This window comes from Piliocolobus tephrosceles, chromosome 16, assembly GCF_002776525.5.
Source record: "Piliocolobus tephrosceles isolate RC106 chromosome 16, ASM277652v3, whole genome shotgun sequence".
Taxonomy (NCBI): Eukaryota; Metazoa; Chordata; class Mammalia; order Primates; family Cercopithecidae; genus Piliocolobus; species Piliocolobus tephrosceles.
In genome coordinates, this window is record NC_045449.1 from 17,733,449 (window position 1) to 17,745,570 (window position 12,122).

At 49.0% G+C, this 12,122-nt stretch overlaps 1 protein-coding gene across 10 annotated transcripts in view; it reads right to left on the reverse strand.

The window, feature by feature from the left end:
* The window catches only part of TOM1L2 (target of myb1 like 2 membrane trafficking protein), a 130,645-nt gene that overhangs the window by 17,526 nt on the left and 100,997 nt on the right, over window positions 1-12,122 (reverse strand). For all 10 annotated transcript variants that reach the window (XR_002726271.2, XR_002726272.2, XM_023191725.2 and 7 more), the window contains 5 exons: window positions 8,556-8,689; window positions 6,042-6,090; window positions 5,461-5,584; window positions 2,253-2,370; window positions 1,039-1,114 (listed from right to left, as the gene is read on the reverse strand). Coding sequence is in view for 8 of the 10 variants with exons in the window: in XM_023191725.2 (XP_023047493.1) it covers window positions 1,039-1,114; window positions 2,253-2,370; window positions 5,461-5,584; window positions 6,042-6,090; window positions 8,556-8,689 (501 nt within the window). In the remaining 2 variants the exon portion in view is untranslated. The remainder of the gene's footprint in view (window positions 1-1,038; window positions 1,115-2,252; window positions 2,371-5,460; window positions 5,585-6,041; window positions 6,091-8,555; window positions 8,690-12,122) is intronic.

The window sequence follows — 12,122 nt, forward strand, 5'->3', positions numbered from 1 at the left end:
CATGCCCTCAGATCCACCAGGCAGAGGCCAGCATGGATGAGGGAGTCCCTTCCCCTAAGAAGGAGCATCCCCTGGAAACCAGCACTGCTGCCTGCCTGGGTCGACTGGACAAGGACTTTAGAAAGCTAAAAATTGGTACCCAGGAAGCAAACAGCCCTTTGCAAACCTTCCTGTCCAGTGGACAGATGATCACTGCCCTCTCTAGCCCAGCTGGGGGACCCAGACAGGACTTCCAGCTGTTGTTGGCAGCTATTCCAAGGGCCCTCCTCCTCCCTGCCCCTGCAAGCAGACATGCATCTATACACATTTCGTAGGCAAAAAGAAAAATATCATGAGAAGCATTAAGACACACATCCTTTCCCCTTTAGTAATCTGAAATTGTACAGAAAGCCTGGCTATGTTTTGGGGAGGGCTCAAACACATACCATTCCCTCCACTTCAGTGTGCTGCACCCCCTCACCACCACAGAACACCCTCCCAGCCACCACCCAACTACACCAGCTCTGTAAACAAACGCTGGCTCTCGAGTGCCTTCTAATGGGGTTGGTACTGCTCTGCTAGGCCAGCAGCAAATGGCCATCAGAGATGTGGCCCGGGTCAGCATTGTCCCTCCTGGTGCAGGCCATGGTTTTATCAGAGCACTGACCACCACCGTGGGACACTGTAACAGGTGACCATAGGAGACTTGTGCCTGGAGAACTTGGGGCCACTGTGGTAGGACGAGCAGCTGTTCTGGAGCTGGACACTCCTAGGATTCGAACCCTGGCTTGCTGTCTGCTCTCTGGGTGTCTCAGCCTGTCTCCCACCTCCCTGGGACTGTTTCCTCCTGGGTGAACTGGGAATTTCATGTGTGGCATCATCTCACGGGGTGAGGTGAAGACTCAACGAGGTATTACCTGGGTTCCACGGGTCTCTCCCCTGGGGTGTATCTGCCCCCTGTGCAAGCCAGTTTCTGCTGAATTACCCAGCCAGCTTTGCCAAACCACCTGGCTTTCCCTCCAGAAGACTCCAGGCAAAAAAACGGGGTTAAAGACCTACCCCTTCTGAGCTCTGTTTTCGACTGTCTAGGGCAGAAGCAAGTCCTCCGACAGCCTGAGGATCCTCATAGGTTACCCTGGAGATGAAGAAGCAGCACAAGCAGAGTTAATTTTCCTCCAGTGGTCATGGAGGGATGGGGTAGTGGCTTGTAATCACTTCTGTCCTATGGTCCTTCCTCAGATGTCCTTGGAAAAACATTTCCTGAGACCTTGACATTGAGCAGAGGCTAAGGGCTCATGTTGTCTGTCTCCCTGCAGTGGACACTAGGAGGCCTGGGTCCTAGCTCAGGCTGAGCCACTAATCTCTGTGATCTTAGATTTTGTGCATCTAAATATCCCTGTCTTGAGTAACAACACTGAGCATCTCTGAAGCTCAATGTCAGGGTGTCCAAAGTGCCCTAATACTCCTCAAAGGGGACATAAAGTAACATTAATTCTTATTTTAAAAGCAGCAGCCTCAGTGGCATTTGACAGGGAAGGTAGTCTCTGGGACCTGGGACTGTCATTGATTAGGGGAGGTCTTCCTCCACTCCCTGACTCCTTTAGCTACATCTGTTTTACAAGCAACTTTCGCTGGTGAAGGGTACATGGGACCTTGGGTTTCTGCTTACCCCGCTGAGTGCACCAAGATGCTGGGTCCCTGGGAAAGGTGGGAAAAAGTGTGTCTCACCCGCCTTTAGGCTGAACAGAAAGCTCAAAACATGTACAGCGCCTCCCTGAGATACAGGGGATTCTCTCTTTTGGAATCAACTCCCTGAATTCCAGATGGCTCATCCTAGCCAGAGCTGCTATCAGAGGAGCCTCTGCCCTGACCACTTATTTTAGTCAGGAAAATCTTGCTGTAAGGAATGGGTTCACCCTGCATGGCTGTACCCTCCTGCTTCCAAGCTTCTCCTGTGGATGAGGGGCCAGGCAGGGTGGTGTCTGCAGCAGCAGCAGCATAGGGAAGAAAGAGAAAAGCGGTCTTTTACAACTGACAGGAGAAATCATACTCCAATCAACCCCAAGGGCAGGAGAGTTTGTGTTTAGGAGGGGCAGTGGGCAGTTGGTGTTTATTCAGTATCTGCATCTAATGCCGAGTCCTTAGAGCCATGCTTTAAAGTTCCTGGCAGTCCTAGACATGGTAAATAAATGACTTTTTGTGCTGGCCCGTGACCAGGCATGGGTCAATCCCCCCAATAGCTTTAGAAAGCCACTAGAAGGGGCCCCACATACGTCTTGCGCTGCTCAGCCAAGGAGTTTCCTCTCGTCTGGGCAAACATGTCAAAGCTGTCACGGGGATTACATTGCTGGAGTGAACTGAGGGTGCCACTGACGCTCTCTGTCCCCAAGTCTGTGGCAACAAAACAAATGGGTGGCAGATGAGAACAAAATGTAGATTGTAGATCTGATGAAGGGCCCGCGAGCTAGGACGCCAGCCAGGCAGGTTTAGGGTTCATGGGGAGGGTAGGGAGGGACTTTTCCTTGGTACTTTACCCCGTGCACCACATGCCGGAGGAGCCAGGGTGGGCCAGATGGGGGACGGAACACCCACTGCCCCCCCAAACTGCTCAAGGAGGCGAAAGGGTCATAACAAAAGGGAGACTGCTGGGGTGACAAGGCAGGGACTGGCGCCAGTGCACCTGCAGATTTTCCATAATGCCCTTCTTGTTTGGGCTCCTCATTAACTCAATCACAATGTCCAAGGACCTGGGACATCTATTTATTCAGCAAATATTTCTTAGGCACCCACCATGTTCAGAGCTAGATCTTGAGTAGACCAAATTGAATCTGATATGGTCCTCAGCTTCAAGAAGTTCAGAGTGGGTGAGAGATAAGCCACAGCAGTGCTTGGCTTGAGACATCAGGAAAGACTCAAAACCAACACAAGAGGGGGTCTGTAAGGATAAGGGGGAGGATGCTATGGGGAGAACGGGAAAGGCAGACACAAAGGCACAGGGTTTGGAGGCCAGGTTGTGTGAAGTGAACAGTGCTCGCAGGAAGAGATTTGTGGAGGAAGTGGCTGGTAATACCTCAAATGCCAGGTAAAGGAGTGGGTGGGAAGACACTAGACTTTTTTTTTTTTTTTTTAAAGAGACAGAGTCTTACTCTCTTGGCATGGTCATGGTTCACTGTAGCCTTGACCTCCCAGGCTCCAGTGATCCTCCCACCTTGGCCTCCCAAGTAGCTAGGACTAGAGGCATGTGCCACTGTGCCCAGCTGTTTTAAAATTATTTTGTAGAGACAAGGTCTCCTTATGTTTCCCAGGCTGGTCTCAAACACCTGGTCTCAAGTGATCTTCCCACCTCGGCCTCCCAAAGTGATGGGATTGCAAGTGTGAGCCACCACCCTTGGCAGACACTACACAATTTTTTTTTTTTTTTTTTTTTGAGACAGGGTTTCACTCTGGATGCCCAGGCTGGAGTGCAGTGGCACGATCTCAGCTCACTGCAGCCTCGATCTCCTGGGCTCAGGAGATTCTCCCACTGCAGCCTCCTGAGTACCTGGGACTACAGGTGTGTGCCACCACTCCCAGATAATTTTTTGTATTTTTAGTAGAGATGAGGTTTTGCTATGTTGCCCAGGCTGGTCTTGAACTCCTGGACTCAAGCAATCTGCCTGCCTTGGCTACCCAGAGTGCTGGGATTATACGCATGAGCCACTATGCCTGGCCTACTAGATCTTTTTTAAGAAGAGAGGTAGCAGAATCCAATTTGAGTTTTTTTTTTTTTTTTTTTTTTTTGAGATGGCATCTTGCTCTGTTGCCCAAGCTGGAGTGAAGTGGCACGATCTCTGCTCACTGCAATTTTTAGTAGAGATGGGGTTTTGCCATACTGGCTAGGCTGGTCTCGAACTCCTGACTTCAGGTGATCCACCCGCCTTGGCCTCCCAAAGTGCTGGGATTACAGGCATGACAATTCAAATTTTAAGTATTAAATCTGGTCGTCATGTATGCTGGACTGACTGAAGGCAGAGACATCTGTTCCGATACAGAAAGAGTGGCTACAAATATATGAAATATTGAGAAGCTAGAATTACAGCAACGGATAGCCACTAGAAGTTTAACTCAAGTCAAATGAAAGGAAGGTAGACAGAGAAATATTTTTTAAAAAGGAAGCAAAAAAGCAAGACAGAGGGAAGAATTTTGAGGGTCGTGCTTATTCTTTCAATGTTATAATTTCATTTGTTATAAATTGGTATCATTCAGTATAACCAATGTGCTAGAGTCATATACACACTTTGAATGTACAAACTAAATGAACTGTGGAAAGTAGAAAGTGGTGAGTTTCTTTTAAGTTCCAGACAATGGACTGCTTTAGGCTGATGGTACAGTTCAAGGAGAGCAAATATTTCAGTGCTGCTACCTCCTGTGTCCAAGTCCTCTGTACATATCGACAATTAATCTCAGACTTTTCTAAGCCCTGATGTGGCTTCAGCATCCTCCTCAAACCTGTGTTCCAAGAAGCCAGTGAGCTGAAACCTATCTGCCCTCCTTGACCTAGTTAATACTGATTGTTTTTTGTTTTGTTTTGTTTTGTTTTTGAGATGGAGTCGTCCCCCAGGCTGGAGTACAATGGCACGATCTCAGCTCACTGCAACCTCTGCCTCCCAGGTTCAAGCAATTCTCCTGCCTCAGCCTCCCGAGTAGCTGGGACTATAGGTACCCGCCACCAAGTCTGGCTAATTTTTTTGTATTTTCAGTAGAGACAGGGTTTCACCATTTTGGCCAAGCTGGTCTGGAACTCCTGGCCTCAAGTGACCCACCAACCTCAGCCTCCCAAAATACTGGGATTATAAGCCTGGCCTTGACCTAGTTAATACTGAAAAGGAAATTACTTCAATCATAGAGAATGTTCCATATAAAACATGGCAGGTGACCTTTCTTTTCTTTTCTTTTTTTTTTTTTTTTTTGAGACAGTGTCTTGCTCTGTCGCCCAGGCTGGAGTACAATGACGCGATCTCAGTTCACTGCAACCTCCACCTCCCAGGCTCAAGCAATTCTCCTGCCTCAGCCTTCCAAGTAGTTGGGATTGCAGGCACTCACCATGCCCAGCTAATTTTTGTATTTTTACTAGAGACTGGTTTCGCCATGTTGGTCAGGCTGGTCTCAAACTCCTGACCTCAGGTGATCCACCCACCTCAGCCTCCCATAGTGCTGGGATTACAGGTATGAGCCACCACACCCAGTCGTGACCTTTCTTTAATTCCTTGGAATTTCCCCCATCCCCGCTTTCCAACATAGATTTTAAACTTCAAATTTAGGGGGAAAAAAGGTATGAATTTAAGGTAAGGTGGCTCAGCTGGCTAGGACTCAGGAATACACTTTCACATGTATTTCCCAAAAGACTCTCTTTGGGTCTTCCAAGAAAGAAAGAGAGGTGGCCTGCAAGGGAGGCCAGTGGTAGGAAGCAGGTAGGCCCTTTTGTCCCTATGAGACACTCACCCAAGCCTGCAAGCTGGGAGGAGAGGGAAGATGGGGGCGCTGTGTTCCCCACCATCGGGCTCACCACGGCTGGAGACCCTGGCCCCAGGTCTATTAAGTTGTCTTCAGTCACTTCATTCAGTACCTGTCAGAATGTGAGATAGGCCATGAGCCCCAGGACCCTGGAGTCAGGCTCTGAGGTAGAAGCTAGCAAGGCAACTGTGCAGGGTTCTGAGAAGAAAAGCATCAGCACTGCTCTAGTACAGAAGCAAGGTCACTTTCTCCATCTGCCTTCCGGGTCCATGGTGGCCCTTGATGTCAGTGAGCCCTGCCCACTGCCTCCTCCCCCTCCCCAGTAGAAGGGGGGGGGTTGCTGAGTCAACAGTGACTGTCCTGGGAGCTACAGACTTAGGGCTTCCTTGTCACCCTCCCATCAGGGGTGCCTGCTAGCTCTGCCCTAGTATCCCATCAACCAAAGCTTGCTCTTCAATTTCCCAAATATTTCAACCCCAGTTAGAAAAACTGGAGGTCTCTCCAGCCTCCAAAACGTGGAGGGGTAGGTCTGGCCTCAGGAGATGAGAGGATTCTGAAGGAATACTTACCCCATTACTGGCATTTTGAACCGATCGGCCAGACCTGTATCGTTCGAACCTAACGGGGGGAAGGGAAAGCAGAAGTAAGGAGAGAGGATGCCTGTGATATGGCCCTGTGGGGTGCTACTAGTCCTATGAAGGACCCCTGGGACCAAGACCAGCCAGTCCCAGTTGGGGGCTAGGGAGTGAAACCATATATCAACTCTGCCACGGCTTCCTCTGTGTGCGTGGCTCCCACTGAGAGGATCAGCCTCTCACCCAGCACCCTGAATGGGCATCAGAAAGGGGTGGTGGCTGGCCCATCATGGAGGTCATTGTGAGTGTCCCTAGCCTCTCCTCACACACCTGGGCCCAGAGAGCTCCTCTTGTCCCTAGAGGGAGGGTGGCTTAACCACCTTACCTTAGAGCTCTCCAATGTTTACAACGCCAGGCAGTAGCTGCAGACTCCCTACTTCATAGGGCTGTGTTGAGAAGCGCCCAGCTAGTGTTCCTAACATGCTCCCAACTCAATCTCTGGGGAAAGGGGGTGGGGCACGCATAGGGTGGGCACCAGTAGGAGGAAGGTAGATGCATGGCCCTGACTACCGCCTGGGGAAATGCTCGCCAGAAGCTGCTACAGAGATGCCTGGGCCAGTCATCGAAGGACTGCTAGAAGGGTGGAGTGAGTGTCTTCCGCACCCAATCGGGCAGTGCAGGGGGACTTGGCTTTGAGCAACTGTCGAAGGCCAGGTCATCCTTCTATCAGGTGGGGACTGGAATAGTAGTTATGAGGTGTGTGTTGGGGTGGGGCAGAACAGATTACGTTTTGCATCGTATTTAAAAACTCCAAATGTCACGGGCAGCGGTAGCTGAGACTTTCCAGCTGGAACCTTAGACACCCAGCTTTAGTGAGTTATGCTGCTCCACATCTGTCTCCCAACTTGCTGGGGTCAGCATCTGGTGACAAGGGATCCCCAGGAGGAATGATCTGGGTAGGCAGTGAGTGTCCACTGTGGTTTTAAAAAAGACTTGTGTGTTTTTTCAACAGTGGTCTACAAGGAGAACAGTAATATTAATACATCTGAAACAATTTTAATCCTGGGGTAACTTTCCCATACTCATCTTCAATGAACAATGACTATCATCAAAGACACTCTAACCAGGATAGCACTTCCAGCCACCAGCCCCGGCTTTGCCTCTGAATTCTTTCTAATGCTGGGACTGGGGGACTGTTGGGTGAAAATACCCACATTAGTTAGCTCCTGTTATGCTTTCTAGCAGGGCTTAAATAGATTTAACAGGTTAAATGCAAGCCCATTTACCATGGAGAAACTGGAACCATATGGCAAGACAAAGGGGCCTCCGGCTGGGAGTCAAGTCCCCTCAGATCTGCTCCTGTTCTTCAACTGATGCACTGGGGGTCCCAGGGACCCCCCACACTTACTGCAGAGGTTTCTTCGCCTGTCAGGTGGGCACAGAGCCACTGGTGTGTACTTCCATAGTCAAAAGATGAGACAAGGCCCAAGGCTATGACGGCCACAACAAAACCACTCTTTAGGCCCCCAAAGGGTAATGCAAATGCAAGCATCTGTCCCTCTGACCCTAACTGACGCCAGATCCTTGTCCTCCTGATGAATCCAGCAGTAGGGTGTGAGTCAGCTGGTTGGCAGAGGGGACCAGGACCTCAGGTCTGCGGGGGACTCAAGCCACTGTCCTGTCCTCTCAAGTCTCATCTTTAAGGGAAAACGGCTGGCCTGATCATGGTCCTTTCTGGTCTTTATGCTGAGTCCTTCATGAAAGCCCAGTGTGCTCCCATCAGGTGATGAGATGGGAACTGTACTTGCCATTATTCCTCCTATTTAAAACTAGGTCTAAATAAGACATTTTGGACTTTGTCCTGAAGGAAGGCTTTGGAAATAAGAAAGAATGTGCAGGTTTGTTATCTCAAACCCAAAAATGATTTGGCTGCAGAAAGAACTGAAATGAATGTGTGCACGCTTCCCTAAGCAGCAGCATTCCGGCACTTACACCCGCCTGCTTCCCCTGAATGCTCTAGATAACACTGACATTTGCAAAGGGAAAAGCTTTTTTCATTTCTTTCTTTCTTTCTTTCTTTTTAAGATGGGAAAGAGGAAATCCTTTTTCTTAGTAGAGATTTTTTTTTTCCCTTTAATCCTTTTCAAATTCAAAGGATCATCAAAGGAGCAGGTGCAGAAGCTCTGGGACCCAGAGCCCCCCAAGTGCTACGCCTCCCTGGGGCTGGGGGTGGCGGGGCAGTGGGGAAAGGCAGAGCAGCCTGAGGCTTACAAAGGGCAGAGCCTAATTCTGCACGTCAACTTCCTGCTGCTTCTGCTGCTCGGTTCCCAGGAGGACAAGAAGCATTTTCCCTGTCAGCCAGGAACAAATTAGCATCTCTGATGAGTATTTTCCAACTCTAATCTCTCTCCCTCTCCCTCTCTTTCCTTTGTTTATGAAAGAAATCCCTCTGTTATGGCAACAATCTTTTCAAGGAGGGAAAAAAAAAGAAAGAAATCCGGCTCCCACCTCTCATATCGAAGGAAGACATTGTTGAGGTCGTCGTTCACATGCAGCAGCTCCTCGGTGACCTCCTCGTTGGACACGCGGGAGATGAGCTCCACGATGCGCTGCTGCATGGCCCGGCAGGTCCTGTTCAGCTCCTAGGGAACACATGCACCTCTGGGTAGCCTGCTGGGTGTGCTTTTTGTCACATTCTATTTCCTTTGAAAAAATTTGTACTGATTCTTAAAAGTCACAAAAGGAGTACATGCTTGTTCATAAAACCAGACATGTGCCGAATTCAAAGTAGAAGTTCCCTCTTCACTGTCTGCCCATCCTTCCCCAGAGGAAGCAAGTACTTTTTCAGCAGACAAATGTCCAGACGGACATACTGTTGTATGTATAAAAGTACATGCTTGTACAAATCATTAAAAAATATTAAAATGTGATTCTTTGCAGATTGCTTTTTCTCAACAAAATATTCCAGACACCGTTCCCCAACACTTGGTACAGACTGCCTCATTCCTTTGTGTGTTTCACAATGTATCTCGCCATTCTTCTATTGTTGGACATTTAGGTTGTGGTCTCTCTTTCTGTGGCCAACCCAAATAATGCAGCAATGAACACCTGTACACAAACATGCATAGGCACTTGGGCAAGCACTTCCATAGGAGTTCCTTAGGAGGGAAATTTCTAGGTGAAAGGGTATGGTCATTTATAACATCAATTAGTAATAGTAAAAGGCACTCCAGAAAGATGACATCAGTTTACTTACACTCCCAGCAATAGCAGGAGTGTATTTTATGACTGCATTAGGTATATTTTGGTGGCATGTCTGCCACTTTGCCGAGGCCTCAGAAGCCCAGGCAGCTCCCTGGCTGTCCAAAAGAGGACATTTGCACACCCCAGTTGCCACTGGAGCCCTCTCTACCCTTAGAAGCAACATCCCCCTGATGACAGAGCCTTAGCACTTTATGGCCTGGCTTCCATGAACCTTCCCTGTTCCAGAACAGCAGACTTACTGATGCCCTTGTTCAAATTTGCTTATAGAGCTCCCTCAATTCCTGCCAGGCCCCTTGCCATCTCAATGCCAGACTGAGTATGCTACAGAGGAGGGAGCTGGCAACCCTGCCAGGCTGGCCCCCAAGCATCCCTGACTACAGGAACTGCCTGTGACCAAAGCGCCAAGTCCCAGTGTGCCATACAGGGTTAAAGCAGAGGGAGATGCTGTCCCCACCTACCTGGGCACTGGAGGGTGCCAGTGAGTTAAGAGGATAAGACATGAAAGATAAGTCCCTCGTTCTCACAGTTCAGCTTCAAAACAACTTCATTTTGAAACCGTTTCTGGTAGAAGTAACTGATTTATTCACAGGAGACATGGTAATCTCTCTTTAGTTCCTCACATTGTCTCATAATCTGGCTAGCTTGGCTAGAGGGTCTTCCTTCCTATCACATCATAAACTCTTAAGAGGGTGTTGCCATTTATCCACTCAAGGATGCCCTCAAGCCCTGCACTGAGTTACACAGTGAAAAAGCCCAGTAATCATCTGCTGAACACATCACGCAGGTGGTCAATCAAGCCAAGCGGGAAATGAAAGGCGTCCCCCCTGCATGTCCCTGGTATCCTGCAACACAGCACTCACACAGGGGCTGGGCGTCTTATGTGCCTTCCCCTCTAGACTGAAGCTCCTTGAGGGCAGAGAAGGCATTTCCCTGGTACCCATGACTGACACATGGGAGGCACTCCCCAAGTACTTCTGAGAGAATTAATGACTCTAAAGTATTCAGAGGCTGGTGCGGTGGCTCATGCCTGTAATCTCAGCACTTTGGGAGGCCGAGGGAGGCGGATCACTTGAGGTCAGGAGTTTGAGACTAGCCTGGCCAACATGGTAAAACCCCATCTCTACGAAAAAGTACAAAAATTAGCTGGGCACAGTGGCGTGCACCTGTAATCCCAGCTATTCAGGAGGCTGAGGTGGGAGAATTGCTTGAACCCAGGAGGCAGAGGCTACAGTGAGCCGAGATTGCACCACTGCACTCCAGCCTGGGGAACAGAGTGAGACCCTGTCTCCAAAAAATAAAAATAAAAAATAAAGTATTCTGAACTGTTGTCCCCACAAACCACCAGTTCAGTTATCCACATACACTCAGTCTTCTCAGCACTCTTCACTCAGAGAATCGGGAATTTTTGTTCATCCAGGATCTAATTTTCTCTCTCTAGGACTCATCCCAGGCCCCACTGAACCAGCAGTAAGCACTTATAAACATACAGATAAGTGCTAGAATTAATAAGAAAAGGTGAATACTGGATCTTAATTGCAGGGGACACTGCTATCTAGTAAAGAGAAAACTCCACAAAATGTCCACTTTCTTCTGTTGTGAATGGCTCATGTCCCCAGGCCAGGCAGGAGAGGCGCTCTCAAGAAGCCGCCTGGGCCTCGAGGCCTGCCAGATGTGGTCTGGATTGCCAGGCAATAATGGCCACAGGCGCCAATGGACACTCACAGGTCAAAACCCAGTCACAATTACTGTACACAGGAAAACCAACAACGCAGGGGAAACACTCATTACAGAATGAAGCATGCTCAGGAGTGATGCTGATAAACCAAGCCAGGCCCTTAACATTAAAACAAACAAAAACAAAATAAAAATGTTCAAACTTACGAAAGAAGCAATCACATTAAATCATGTGAAGGATTCCAACAGCCAGGACAGAAGTGAACAATTAAAATAATCAATATTTCTAATAGATTGTTAAAACGCAGTGAGCATCTGTTCAGGGCTGACAGGGGAGCATAGATTTAGGTTAACTTTGACAGACCATCCTCCCCTGCTTCCTAAAAGAAAAAAAGGATACGTGGCCAACACTTGGGCAGCATATTTACCCCGCACTTTGGAAGAAGTACCAGAGGAAGACCTGGCAATACTGTGCAGGATGGAAAAGAGAGGCTGGGCAGTAGGACAGAGAAAAGAGGTCAAACAAACTTCTGCCTCTCTGCTCTGCCATGGACTATTCCAGGCCACCGTGTGGGTCTCCTCCCCAGGGATGCGGACGTGCCAACACACATGAGGACTGGGCCAGGCACTGCTGAGCTCCTCCTTGCTCTAGCACTCCAGGTGTTTGCAGAAAATCTCTGATGAGCAAAAGGATCTCAAGTCCTAGGCTCAGGACTCACCCCCTCCTGCAAACAGGCCCATTACAAGAAAGTATGGCTTCTGGGGCTTGTGGCCTAGCAGCAAGCCCTGGCTGTCCTTGGTTAGGGAGGGAGAAAGAAAAAGTCAATCACTTCTCCTTCAAGCTGCAGGCCAATCACAAGGCACAGGACCTGCAAGCCAGGGGAGTGTGGGAGCATGTTGTGGGAAATAGATCCAAGTTACCCTCCAGAAGACTGGGGCATCAGCACCTAAGGCCCATAGGCCATCTTCAAACACACCTCAGACTTTCCAGGATATAGGTGGCCTCAGGCACTTGCCACATTGCTCAAGGGCTCCTGAGAAGTTGGCCATCTACCTACAATGTCCCTTATTTCCTTTTCCATCAAACAAACTCATACTCATCCTTCAAGGCCTCAGGATGTTTCCCCACCTCAGGAT